The 14,746-nt window shown below is 41.7% G+C and overlaps 1 protein-coding gene across 1 annotated transcript in view; it reads right to left on the bottom strand.

Annotated features, from left to right (window-relative positions):
- Positions 1–14,746, bottom strand: part of SND1 (staphylococcal nuclease and tudor domain containing 1) — a 437,174-nt gene that overhangs the window by 180,373 nt on the left and 242,055 nt on the right. The window contains exon 14 of the mRNA XM_004046157.5: positions 3,553–3,625. Coding sequence (XP_004046205.1) covers positions 3,553–3,625 — 73 coding nt within the window. The remainder of the gene's footprint in view (positions 1–3,552; positions 3,626–14,746) is intronic.

Here is a 14,746-nt window from a genome sequence, read left to right as displayed (position 1 = left end):
GGTTACCCTAAAAATAGGTGTAAGAGACGCAGACGGGTCAACACACACACACACACATATTTATTATTATTATTATTTTTTTGGTAGAGATGGGGTCTCACTACACTGACTACAAGACCACGTTGGTCTTGCATTCCTGACCTTAAGCAATCCTCCCACCTCGGCCTCCCAAAGTGCTGGGATTATAGGCGTGAGCCACCACGCCTGGTCTAGTGGGCCAAATTTTTTATCAAAGCCCTAGACAAACTGGGGGTTCATTCAGTTGGTGTTATATGCAGATGTTCTGTCCATCTTATGGACAACTCAAAACTCAATTGACCTTGACATCAAAACCCATCTGTAATAACAAACAAAAAGGCCGGCTTATTTGGCCACTACAGAGGCTGGTATCTTACGTTCCAAGCCATAAACCTCACACTCCTGTGCTTAGATGAGTCACTTCCAACCATAAGCAATCAGCCAAGCAGGTCTTGTATTTGCTAGGTCTTCATACAAAAGCATTTTAACGCACTCTGACCTTTACTCTGTGAAATCATTTTTTAAACAGCAAGAGAAGAGATCATGGAAAAGGAGTAGAAACTCAACTCCTAAAATGGAGGCAGTTAACACTAGCACAAAATTACAGGTTATTTGCTCCACCATTATGATATAATCTCTTCCATACAACACATTTCTTAAGAGTGTTTAGGAGACAGAATGTGCACTTAAGCATGTCTTTTTCCTCACCAACGATGTGTACTGGGATGGAGAGGAGGGTGGTGAGAGATATTATGCACAAACACCAGTTCATTGTAAATTATTTTGGCAGATATTGCCTACACTGTCAGCTCAACAAAAACCTCCATTTATCATAGCCTGCAACTAAGAGGGGGATCAATCTGGGGCAGTAGGTAACACAGTTAAAGATTAAAAAACAATTAAGAAACCTCTGTGAAACCATTACGTATATGTACATTACATTGTCTTTTTCCCTGTTTATTTTTCATCTGGCTGTAAGCCGTCTGCCCATCTGACCTCACACCTGTCCCACAGACAGCAAAATTGCCAGCATGCTTCAGGAAGCAGAAAACCCATACATCTCACTTAAATTGAACAAGGGCACCCAACATACACACAGACTTAACACTGTGATGGAAAGAAGGGAAGAAGGTGGGAAAAGACAAAACTCCTCTATTAAAGAGGGCACCAAAAAAAGAGGTGAATAATTTGTGATTCAGGCAGACAAGGTCCTATCTGACATCCATTTAAATCGAACAGCTTTTTCACTTTCAGTCTCCCACTTGCTCAAGCTTTACTCTTTTATTTATGTGGTGACTGAGAGAAATTTAACTGGCATTTATGTTTAACTTCAGAGCAAACCAATCCTCCAATACTGAGACAGAAAAGATAATAAAAATTGGTATGAAACTGAGCTAGAGTTTAAGGGGGAATTGGTGGGGTAGGAACAAAAGTAAATAAATAAATGAAGACAAGTTTCACAAGACCCACTGCTAATGACAACGGAAATAAAGGAATAAAAAAAGCATCAGAAATCATCAAGGCAGGAGGCAGCATAAGATTCAGAGGCAGCAATAAAGATCTTTAGGATACCACATTGAGGGGTGTGGAGAGGACAACCCTGAGACTGGTGTGCCTGAACCTCAAAACCTCCTTAGAGTTGCTTCACCTCACTGTTGGTGCCAAATCAGAACTAGAAATGAACTCAGGTGGGCCCAAGGAGAGAGCCTATCCCTAAGGTTGAAATCAGCTTCTGGAAGGCCCTGGAGTATGGGCCCCACATAAGTTTTTGGATGGGCATATTTGGCCCTTTGTGTAGAAGGGTTTTCATTGCATTTTCCAAAGCACTTATAACTTTTTTCTCCTGCTGAGGAACCACCAAAAATTTGCCCTTTTATTACTATAACAGCTTTACCAAAAGACAAATATTAAGGAAAGCACTGTTGAGAATGCCACACACATACATAAAAATATTAACAATATATATGCAAAGAATAACTCAGCTGGGTAAGCTACACAGAAAATAGGCCAAGTAACATCGCACTGGATGAGTCACACCTGTTAAAAATGAACATTAGCAGATACACCATAGTTACCTGTGGCTCAAAGGCCATTAGCTACAGGTTTCTGGGCTTCTCAGGATTCTAAGCCACAAAAAGTGCATACCACTTTACTTCACCCACTTAACAGAGGCCCCAACCTGTAGACTGAAGTCCAGTTAACATGTTGTAGGTAACATTGTTTAACCTATAATCTGCAGTGACTGGTTATAGAGAAAGAAAAGCTCAACAGAGTCCCATTGTTTAAGATGAGCAGGAAACCACTACACCTAGGCAAGGGGGAGCCTGCCAGACACATTTGTAGCAAGCAATCACCAGGAACAACAGAAAAAGCCTCCACCAGGCCTGGGCACACCACATAACAGGAAGATAATACACTCTGATTCATCTCTCCTGCAGCCTAGGCTGAGCTCTAGCACTTTTGTTTATACTAGTATTTTCTTCTCAGGGCCCAAGGCAAATTCCCTGAGTGCCTAAGCTAAGATTTACCAGCTCTTCCTCCTTCCATCTACCCTGGGCTTCATCTCCCCTGGGCATCTTCCCTATGCATGGCACAGACCTGATCCTCTCCTTAACCATTAGTGACTGTGGTGTTGAAATGGATGGTATGTGTCTTGGCAACAGAGAGTGCCTTTCCTGGCCACCTGATCAAAATCAGCACTTACACCACTCACTATCCCCTCGGCCAGTTTTACTTCTCTTCACAGTAGTTTTCGCTACCTGACATTGCAACCGCCTCCCTTTCCGACTTGAATGCAGGGACTTCAGTAGTTTTCTTCATTGTTATATTCTCAGAGCTTAGAGCAATTCCTGGCATACAGCAGGCACTCAATAAATACTTGTTGACTAAATGAATAAACTAACTCAACTATCAAACGGATCTATTCAGCCAAAGAGACCCTAAACATTCAAAGGTAAAGTCCTTACAGTTAAAGAAACATTTGGACACAGCCTATTGGGAGCTCTAAAATATTGGTGCCATTGATTCTTCTTTATTATCTATATGTAATTATCTCAAAGGATGTTCATACATTTCTCCATTCTGTCCCACTTACAGGCAAGCAGAGGAACAAGAGGTCATGAGGAAATCATGATGAATTCATATACTTCTCCTGAAACCTATACTTGACCTTTTGCTACTAAGACTTCCCACTCACAGCAAGAACTGGACAGGGGTTTTAAAAAGAGGCAATTTTATTTTAATACAACCAAGAAGAACTACTTTCCAAACTCAAAATACAGTAATTAAAAATGAAAAAGCAACATAGAAACAGTTCAGGTAAAGAAAAAGAATAAAGTTAATTCTGCTTTTCCAGATAATAAAACAGGCTCCCTATAGATACCTAAGTAGATGCCCCAGGGTGGGGAAAAGTCACAGTCAGTGCCTGAAAAGGAGCGAGCTAGAGAAAACACATAAGCTGAAGTCCTTCAGCAAATATGCAGACACGCTCTTGAGCCTCTGAGCCACACAGCTTGATTCAGGGACTCGACTCACCCCAGATATATCTGCAACACGGTGGATAGGCACTTCCTTCTTGCTATGCAATCCTTTGCCATTCTTAATAGCTCTGTTAAGGAAGAAGAGAAAAACCGATTAAAACAAGAATCACAATGGGAAGGGGTAGGAGGGTGCAAAAATGAAGAGAGAAGCGAGGTTTGTTAAAGTGGGGATGTATGACTACACAAGTCACACTGTACACTGCTGAGTAGCCAGTCTGCGCAAGAGGATTTGGTGGAGGGGGGATGATAAAGCTGCTCTTCTCTTAAGCCCTGTTACCAGCACTTGGCTGCCAGTTTCCACTAACAGTGTGCTTAGTAATCAGAGGGCTGCCTTACTTGTTTTCAAATTAAAGGCATTGTTCCAGGCACAAAAGAATCAGTTAGAAGAGCACAGGCCTAAGAAACAGAAGTAACAACGTTTCTTTCCGTGTTTAATCACATGAAACATTTTAAATGCAAAATATGTGGCTAGTGTTCCAATTCTAATGGAAATAAGTTCCTCCCAGGTAAAAAGATAAGTTGCCCTGAATGGAGCAATACTGTAGAGAAAAGTCATTTAACAGTAGGAAAAAAAATTAGCAAATGGTACATAACTGACATTAAGTCTCATTTTCAATCAGTCTTAGCTATAATAAGAGGGGATTTAACAGGGAACTCTGGGACTCTGCCAACCTCAGCCATGGGTTGGTTTGCTCTAATCACCCAATCCTCTGAGTGGTAGCTCTGGGGACAGAAGCCTACGCCTCAGTAGGTACGATCACTGATATAACAATGAAGGACCACAGAATAAAAGCTGACTGGTGAATTACTTGGTCTGTACACTGTTGGATAAGGCCTTCTTGTGTACTGCCAGCCTGCAGACATCAGCAGGTAAGAGTTCTGAGCTTAGAGATAGAGAACTAGAGATTAGGGGATGTTCCCACAAATCTTGTCTATGGAGACTCAACTTTTTAGGGTTTTTGAATTCCAGAGGAAGTGTTGAGAAAGCTGCCCAGCCCAGGGCCAAATGTCAGGGACCCTCACACTGTCAGCCACATTTCCACCTCTTCCCTTTCAGGAACTCACTCAAGGAGCACGGGTAGAGGACACACTTCTGCAGGGGTTACTTTCAGGGTCATCACTTTCTAAAGTAAACCCTCATAAGCCAAATTGGGTGGGTTTTGCTCAGTGCTAGGTAGAATAGTCTTATTTCTTTCACACTTGGGCTTTTATCATCCACCTGAGCCCCCTTGCTTCATCCCAGGGGATGTGTCCCTCACTCAACTCATCTGAAATGCTTCTGGTTCAGAAACAACAAAAGTTTTCCTACTATCTAGTTTCTACTCCTTGATGAGGGCAAGTACTGAATTAACAAGAAAATAAAAATCATACCCTCTCTCTCACTCTGATCTGAAATGCTAACTGAAAGACAGCACTTCCAAGCTCCTTGAATCCCGTGGCTTCTTCTGAATTTGAATCAAGGGCTTCAGCTTTAGAAACGGCAAATGGGGCTGGGTGCAGTGGTTCACACCTGTAATCCCAGTACTTTGGGAAGCCAAGCCGGGCAGATCACTTGAGGTCAGGAGTTCGAGACCAGTCTGGCCAACATGCGAAATCCTGTCCCTACAAAAAAAAAAAAAAAAAATCGGGCTGGGTGCTGTGGCTCAAGCCTGTAATCTCAGCACTTTGGGAGGCCGAGGCAGGCAGATCACAAGGTCAGGAGTTTGAGACCAGCCTGGCCAATATGGTGAAACCCTGTCTCTACTAAAAATACAAAAAAATTAGCTGGGTGTGGTGGCAGGTACCTGGAATCCCAGCTACTCGGGAGGCTGAGGCAGGAGAATTCCTTGAACCCGGGAGGTGGAGGTTGCAGTGAGCCAAGATTGCACAACTGCACTCCAGCCTGGGCGAGAGAGACTCCATCTCAAAAAAAAAAAAAATAAAATAAACAAAAAAAATCAGCCAGGTGTGGTGGCACACACCTGTAATCCTAGCTACTTGGGAGGCTGAGGCAGAACTGCTTGAACTCAGGAGGCGGAGGTTGCAGTGAGCCGAGATCACTCCACTGCACTCTAACCTGGGCGAAAGAGCAAGACTTTGTCTCAAAAAAAAAAGTAAAAGAAATTGTAAAGGGTAAAAATATTTCCCTTTACAATTTCCTCTAGTGATTTATCATTCAGGGATCCTGGTAGTGGTCAGCAACCAAGGCGATTCTCAAGCTTTGCCCCTCACCCTTTGGGATTTGCAAGCTACCAGTAAAAGACTAGAGGTTGGTGGCTAGAAGCCAACTAACAATCCAACTCTTCCACCTCCCCAAAGCCCTGCTTACATCTTGCGTGTCCTATTTCTATAACCTCCTCTGCCACCAACAGGCTCTCCTTATTTTGCTACTGCAAATTGGAAGGAGCAGCCGTAAGACTGAAGCTTCTGTGATGCAAGACAAGCTCCTTCCCACCCTGACGTACCTCACCTCCTTCAAGGCAAGGCCTGCAAAGCATTCTGCAGGTCCTATGGGGCACTAAATGCCTACAGCCTTATCCTTTAACAACAAGGACAACCAAAATAAATAGATCTGTTCTGTAAACAGACAGGTTCAAGTTAGAGCACTGCTGAAATTGTGGCCTTTCCTGAGGCTGGAGAACATCTCATGTACTATGAGAAAAAAAGAACAGGGCCTGAGCAGTAAGTTAGAAAGCAAAGATCCTCGAGGCAAAAGCAGTGAGGTGGGAAACTATAATTCTGCTTTGTTTCTGTGACCACAAAGTAGCTCTGTGCTATAAGCAGAAATCTAGGACTTAACCAAAACTAAATACGCTACCAAAGAGGAAAAAACTAACATCAGAAACTGGAAGACGTGGATAATAGTACACATATGACATTTAAAACAATAACAGCAAAATGATTCTTTAAAATTGTCTTAGTATTAATATTATTCATGCTCTACCCTGCTTCTAAAAAGCATATTATCAGATACTTATTTGTGTTCTGGCATAAATTTTGGGAAAACGTTCAAAGACAATTTTTTCACACTTAAAATATTACCGTTAAACTCTTATCAATTTCTGGCACATTCAAGAGGCAGCAAGAAAGTAGCACTGTACCAGCGTATATAAACTGAGAAGTAGCCCTTATTTTGTTAATTCTTCATAAAAGAGAAGCAAAATTCAAAGTTAACAATAGGTAGTTAACCACTAAATTCAAATATGCCCACCCAGGAAGCACTCTAGCCTCTTAGTAGCACACTAGACCCAGGCTGCAAAGTGGGAGGGATCTGTGAGAAAAGAGCAGAATAACCTGTGGCAGCACAGGTCTCCTTCCCTGTGCAGAGGCTTCTTCACTTCTGGTTCCCACACTGCTGCAGGAACGATGCTGAGTGAGCCATTTCCAGAAAACCTCCCTCTGCTTGTCACAAGTCTGATGCCACAGCAAGAGATTCTCCACGAAAGAGTATCTGGGGGAAGTAGGAATTCAGGAATGAATCTCACAGAGGAGAGGAGCAAATGCCAAGAGGGGAGGCCTGCCACCACTATCTGCAAAGGGAGAGTACCATCTTTATTCCAGGCTATGAGGATACATGACATGGAGACCCAGGCTCTGCTGAAAACAAGGTGTACTGCCTTGCTACCACTTCTCAGTGGGGTTCTCCTCTGCATCTCACATAACCCAGTTTCTCTGGGATAGATCTGTGGAGCTCTGTCTTTGAGACGTGGGAAAGTAGGCAGACCGCAGGCTGGCTTCCACCATATCTGCTCCACAGAGCAAACACTAATTCCTGCTCCCCATACTGCCTTTCCCTGTTGGCCTCAGCCACAAGTCTGCATCCCTTTTCATTAGGCAAGGAATGAAACTCCTGACTTCTAAACTTCTCCTGCTGTGTCTGCTTAATAGCCGCTTCCTCACAAAGGCAGGCTAGTGTGCAGGCCAGCCAGGAGAAAGGAAGCAGTGGGCAGAACATAGCCTACTCCTCTCAGCAGCTTTCTTCTCCAAGATGCAGCAGTACAAAGACGGCAAAGACTACCAGTGTCAATAATTGACAAACATCATCACCAGTCAGGGAAAGAAAGTATATATCCACACACATGCCAAGGAGTGGCAGGGCAACAGAAAGATGAAAACACAGCTTTCTAGGTTGTTTCTAGGAGCCACAGGGCTGTATGGTACTACAGTGTGGGAAGATGAACTCTATTCAGACCACTAGAAAACTCTGCTTTCTTTAAACAGCAAAGCTCGAAACTCTCACATATTAGCTGCTGCTTTTCCTCTAGAAGAAAAAACCTACAACTTTGCAAAGGCAGACAACATTTTTGCAGGGAGATCATCTCCATGGCCTCAGCACAAGATTAGAATCTGCACACATTTCATGCCAAGGAAGAGTCTGCTCTTAGGTTTGCAGTCTCTAGTTCATCCAGAAAATCTCAAGACCAATGCTCTCCAAGCTGGATGTCTGAGCACCGCAGTCACAGTCCCTCCCGTGCCAACAAACAGGCCTCCATCTTACTGCCAATTCAACGACAGTAGATTGTTATTCTGAACAAATATTTTTGTGAGCTTACAAAGAAATTCAAAGGATTTATGGCTAGATCCAACCTTATCACAATCATAAAATAGTTATCACATCAGGAATTCTTAACCTGGGGACATAGTGCACATCAGCTCAGATGCTAGAAATATCTCTGATCCACCCTAAAGTATCTGTGAATTTTCTGAGGGAGCAGGAGCTTTCAACAGAGTTTTACAAAAAGAACTACTTTCATACATGAAAGAGATCTAAAGAAAATAAAATGACAGAAAGCAGAAATGGCATGCAATAGGTGGCAGGGAGATGATGGGGCAAGGAGGCTACAGAGCTGAGAGAGATTAGGACCCCTGAACACGTCTCCTCATCTGTAACTTCCTTTTAACAATGCTTTCCTGGTAAGCAGCCTCCATGATGTCTCTTCACTCTGCTTTTGCTTTACCCCAACATCCAACATTCTTCTTTCATAATTGTGCTCACTTGGCCCTTTTGGAACCCTCTTGGTCTAGGCCCTCACCAATTTATTTCAAGATAACATCAGGGATATCTTAACTAAATTCATGCAATCCCTTTTGAAGCTACACACACTTTGACTGAATATTGCACACCACTCCCACATCACTTCTCAATAAAAATCGACGTCATCATTTTCCTCCCCTACTTATACTCCAAACAAAGACAACCAACCAGCTTGTGAAATCAAGTGGAAATTCTCAGACTTGGCTTTCATGGGTCTTGACCATGTGGCCCCAGTTTACATATCCACATGATTTCCACATTACTCCTAATCCAATTAGGCCCATTTTCTTCATGCCCCCTACATGCCAGTAATTAATTATGTGTGTCCCCTGGGCTTTTGCTTTCCCCTTGATTCCACTTGTTGTTCTAGGTCAACACTACAATGAAAAGAGTATCACCTATCTGTAGCCACAACCTCACTACAATCGTAAAATAGTTGGGACAACAGAAATTTTTAACCTGGGGTCCTAGGTGAACTCCTTTGAAATGGTAGTATTATGTGTGTGTGTGTGTGTGTGTGTGTGTGTGTGTGTGTGTGTGTTGTGTGCAGGTATCACTCAGTTCAGCATGTAATTATAAACTGCAACATATGACTTTCAAATTGTTTCATGTGTTAATCTTTATTTCTGTATCTAGACTACAGGTCCCTTGAGGGTTAGTATTCTGCCCTTAATCTTTATTATAGTATTTAACAGACAGCTATCTTTCCATAATTATAAATTCAGGGCCATCTAGTTCAATTAAAGTGTGCCAAGTAAAGCTGAACAAATGCTTGGTAACTGACTGATTAATGCGGAACAGTGAAAATATTTCAAATTGGAGACAGTGACAATGCCAAAGTGACTGTAGGGCAAAAAAATGAGGTTTGTTGGCTTTCCCAGATACACAGTTTCATGATCTATGCTCCAGGGCAGAAGCAGCTAAAGACTGGCCTCTGAGCAGAAACAGAAGCAGAGGAGCACCCAGAACAAAAGCATCACATCTCACATCAAGTCTCCTGGAACTACAAGAGATGGGCAAGAATCTAAGTGGCAGTGAGTGGGAGCAAAGCTTGACCACTGTAAACAATAAAACAGAACCAAGTAGCAGGATTGTAAGGAACACCTATTAAATAATCAAGGAAAAATGACTCAGTAGGAAGAAAAATTAATTCCAACAGAAAAGGTTGAAAAGCAGAACAAAGAGTAAAAAACTTGGTAAACTTCCGAAGCACTTCTCATTGTGTTTCAGGTCACATTGAGGAATATGGTTTTTCAGCATGAACCAAATACAGACATCAGTGCAACATGGTAGCAATAAACAATTCCTTCGGCCTTTCTCCTGGTTACTTGGCAGCTGGAGGAAGGAGCAGGAGCAGGTGCAGAATGGTAGGTGGGGGCACTAAGATTATGCAGCTGCATTTTCAATGTAATTGAGAATTACTGATGAGAAAGACAGAAAAGATTGAGAGTGCATAGACTGGAAATGAGGAAATTGAGTCCTACGGTCAAGGGGAGGTGGGTGGACTAATGAGTCAGTAGGTATTATGAGGCAGTGAAGCAAATAACAAAGAACTCTAGGTCATCATCTCGTCTAAAGCTAATATAAGGAAGGAATGAAGATACATGCTATTGTGCTGGGTATGACAATGGATCTACAGTGGCAGGTAAGGGGGAGGAAAGGGATTATGAACTCCAAGGCAGAGAACAACCAACTCAATGCTAGAGATGAGGGGAACACAGTTGCAAACTCTATTATCCCAGATTAGGATCAAAGGATTATTAGAGCTGGGTAGTAGTGGTTATGAGCAGTCTAAAGTCTTCTTGAGAGGATAGGGCCTCAGGAAGGTAGATTACTCAAAACTGCCTCAATGACACTGATTTTATAGTTTTTGCTGTTCTGATTACAAAGTTCATCAGAAAAAAATTTCAGGAAACAATGACTCATAATCCTATTTCAAGAAAAAAACACCGTTTAAGTACCACTTTTAATAGGTGCACAGGAAATCCATCATATATGGATGTATGGTTCAAAATTTTAATCAATCCCCTGTTGCTAGATATTTATGTGAATAGTTCTACTACTATAGATAATGCCATGAGGAATAACTTCTAGAGCACCTTGCCAATTACTTCCTTAGGATAAGGAACTGCTGTCATAGGACAAGAAATTGGCATTTGCTTTCCATCTCCCTTTACCAAAGCAAACCAAACAGAACATGCCTTCTCTTGTGGACTCTATTGGTGGATAACCCATCAATCTGGGTGCTCCTTTCCCTATGAATCCCAACTACCCACATATATTCTCCATTTTTGTAACTATATTTGTAATTATTTACTTGTTCACTGAAATCACCTCTAGATCCTGTGTTTTTGTTTTTACCCCCAAAATACCTGATAAAATACTTGTTACATAACACAAACACATCAGTTACAGAAAACTTTAATGTGTCTTTTGACTGAGTGAAAAGCAACAATTCTGTGACAATGTTCAGTTTGGAAAATGGTTTTCCAATGTGAGCTACATTTATTCTGACTTACTGGAAAAAATTCATTGTCATACTCCAGAGATTTGGCTCTCTGACCTTGATGCAAAAACAAGAGCAATGGCAAGTAATTCTTCTCAACTTCTGGGCCCAAAGTTGGAGGGTGCTGGCGGGAGGCAGAGTCAGAAGCAGCTTAGGATAAAACAGAAATCCACAAGGAAGTTTACAAGAAATTTAGATGTAAAGAATCCTGCAAATGAAAGAAAGCTATGAAGCGGATTTCCCGTTCACAATCAGCTACAAAATTCTGTGCATTGATGTATCAGTGATTAATTATTTGAACTATAGTCCTCCTGAGAGACTTCTAAGGATTAGAGCAGAAGCATGATAGGGATATGCCTAATAGAGACTCAGCTCTCCAACCCACTCAGCCACCTGACGCTGCAGATGAGCCAAAGCAAGCAAGCACTGTAACACTCGAGATGATTTCACATTAAATTAGCCAAGAGCTGGTGGAGGCTATTCAGAAGGAATCGAATTAAGGAGCCATGAACTCAGAGTCTGAGGAAGGGGGAAAGAGACAGGAGTCAAGGGGAATAAAGAGCTGGGACATACTATAGAAATCCAAAGCTCATCCATTCCATGCCTTGTTCTCTGTTACTTATAACCACGATTGTAATTCCAATTACAATGAAGATTAAATGAGCAATCTTCCATGAAAGGGCATACACTTTGATTTGTTTTACAATGATCAGGAACTGATTAGGGCAGTGCTTCTCAAATTTTAGTGTGCATCAGAATCACCTAAAGAATGTGTTAGACTGCAGGGGGCAGGGTGCTGAGAATTCACATTTCTAACAAGTTTCCGAACGATAGTGATGTGCCTGGTCTGAGAGCCACTGGTTTAGGGAAGCAAGCTGTAAGACATTCAAGAAAGTCAACGGTCAAGTGTTATCACTTTATAGTTACAATTTATTTTGGATTGAAATTATATTCCCAGTACAAGAACCTTCCAACATATCAAATATTTTGGGTTGTGTGAAAGAAGCAAGAGCCTCTTAGCCAAGAGGAGAGTGAGACGGAAGAAAATAGACAAGTGGCTCTGGACAGATAAGTGGTCATAGCTGAACCTATTTTGGCGGATGGGGGTGGGGGAAGGCACATTTATGGCTAATTCATGTAGGAAGTTTAGCCTAGAACAACATCCTCTCTGAAGGAATACAACCAGTGTAGACTAATGATTACAGAACAGAGCCAAGGAGGACTGCTTTCCAGCAGTTAATCATCCACCCATGATCTGCAGGACTACCCACGGCTTGCTAGTCAAGACAGGAGATAAAGCTAAAGGGCGTCAGCTATACCCCAGCCCCTCATGAATCATAAAGAAAAGTCTCACAGCATGAGTTACGTCAGAAGGAACTAGGGGTGGGGAGGGAAGAGAAGGATGCGATGGAGGGAGTGAACAGATCCTCTTAATATCCTGAAGGAGAAAACTATTTGGAAATGGAGACATCATACAGCTCTCCAGAAGTGGCCATTTGTGCTGCCTTAAATGCAGATTGATTACTGCTATTTGGATGTTGAGTGCATCATCTTTTCTGAAGAAAGGGAAAAGCTAAATTTCCCCACGTTCAGCTGCATCGTCAAATCACTTCCCAACACCAGCTCTTTTAATGCATTTTCCTGTTAACACATCCACTTGCAAAAACTTATCTTCCCTACTCCCCAACAGCGAAACCCTCCACAGACACATAATGACACGTGCTGAAGCCAGTTAGCAACCTCATGATCGTGACACTTAACTGCAACCCCAAAATGTAGGGTGGGGTGTGCATTTCCAAAGTTAAAAAAGAACGGAAGCCATTAGGACATTTAAGAGAAAGGCCAGTCTCCTCCTCTGTGCTGGCTTTCAACCTGTACTGGCATGATGTAATGCAGAGGGTGAAGAGGGCAGTCGTAAGGCACCGAACTACTGCTTCCTATGATGCTTGAGCTAAAAATCCAACAGTACCCTGGTGTTACAGGAATCTACCATTAAATTTCAAGTAAGAGCTCTGTTTTTCACCATATTCAATAGGTTCTACTTTTATTCAAAAAGAATTTTCACTTGTTGAGGTCATTAGATTGAAAGTGAGAAATCATGGTTTATTTAAAAGCCATACCATTAAACTGTTGAGAAGATAAGAACAGAGGCTGGACAGAGAAGATGAATTTCAGGAATATACTCTCACAGGACAATTTAATAGAAATGAGAGATGGCATAAAAAAGATGTAAGGCAAGCAGTGTCAAAAATAAAGAGGGAGGAAAGAGGGAGGGCTAAGAAAACAGGTAAGAAAACAGAAGAAATAGGAAAAACAGCAATATCCAGCAGTACTAATAAAATTATTTAATGCCTGTCCCTCTGAGATTACATGCTTTGTAAAGGGTTGAGTCTATTATCTTTTTTGTTCACCGCTATTATCGCCCATGCCTGGAAGCCAGGATACACTCAAAAAAAAAAAAAAAAAAAAAAAGGAATAAAGAGAAGAAATGAATGCAAAGCCACCACATACAACACAGACCAGCCTTGACCACTGTTTCTGACAGAGGAAAGATATGCTTTCTTGGAGAACTGATTAACCCATTTAATCTACACTCTGTGATAGGATATATCAGTTTTAAAGTTTCAAAACACATAAATTCAATGCCAATTGTCTAAACAGACTGGTATAGAAATGAAATTTTCTTTTCAAAACATTTAACAAATCACAATAGTGTCAAACCAATATACGCCTCTTCCATTTCAGAGTCCTAAAATTCTATCTTTTAACTTAGCAACAGAAAATGCTGGCAAGTAACTCTTCACATTCCATTCATAACCAGTATGTGAATGCTAGTAAAACTGAAGACACAGATATGAAGGACCAGTCAATAGTTTCTTTCTTCTTTTTTTTTTTAAGGCACACATCACTTTTTCCATTTATTGAAATTTTATGGAAAAACTTCCCTATAAATCAGAAAAAAGGGAGAGCTCCTCTAGCTAAGTCCAGGGTGGAAGACCAAGAGCATTTCCTTCCCAGTGGAAGCTCTTCATTCAATGGAATTGCAAAATATATTTACAAGTCACTGCTACAAACATATGGAACTTAGAAAGCCCACTGTGGCCCCCATTAACTGCGTTACCAAGAGAGATATGCAATTAATACTGAATCCCTCTTAATAATAGCCAGGGATATTGGTTTAAGAAAGAAAGAGTTATCGATATGTTTATAGCTTTTTGACTAAAGTCTGTGACAGAAATGCCAGCGCAGATTTCCTACAGGTTCAAACACAGAAGCCTACAATATGAGGGCACTGCCAGCCTCACTAAAAAAAGCAAGAGACTGGTGCTTATGGGGTTTGGAGTTTGGAGATTGGAGATGTAGAACACAGCAAGGCTGGAGTGCTAGTTTTTTGTTTTTTAGAAAGAGGGTTTGCTGAATCAGAAAAATGAGTCCTTCAGGGGACCAGGAAGAGAAGTAGCAAAGGCGACGCTGAGATGAGGGCAGGTTCACACTTGCCTCTCAAAGATGGATGACACCACCATGGTTTTCTAAATCTGCAGTGTGCCAGGCAAGAAATAGAATACACATGAAAAGATAAGAGAGAGCCTGCCCTTTTCTCTTCTCCTGAGATAACCCTAACTTCATTATGTATGACCAGAATGAATCTAAATTCATTTAAATCTGCTC

This window comes from Gorilla gorilla, chromosome 6, assembly GCF_029281585.2.
Source record: "Gorilla gorilla gorilla isolate KB3781 chromosome 6, NHGRI_mGorGor1-v2.1_pri, whole genome shotgun sequence".
Classification (NCBI taxonomy): domain Eukaryota; kingdom Metazoa; phylum Chordata; class Mammalia; order Primates; family Hominidae; genus Gorilla; species Gorilla gorilla.
The sequence above is the reverse complement of the archived record's forward strand: the minus strand, read 5'-3'. Positions and strand labels throughout refer to the sequence as shown.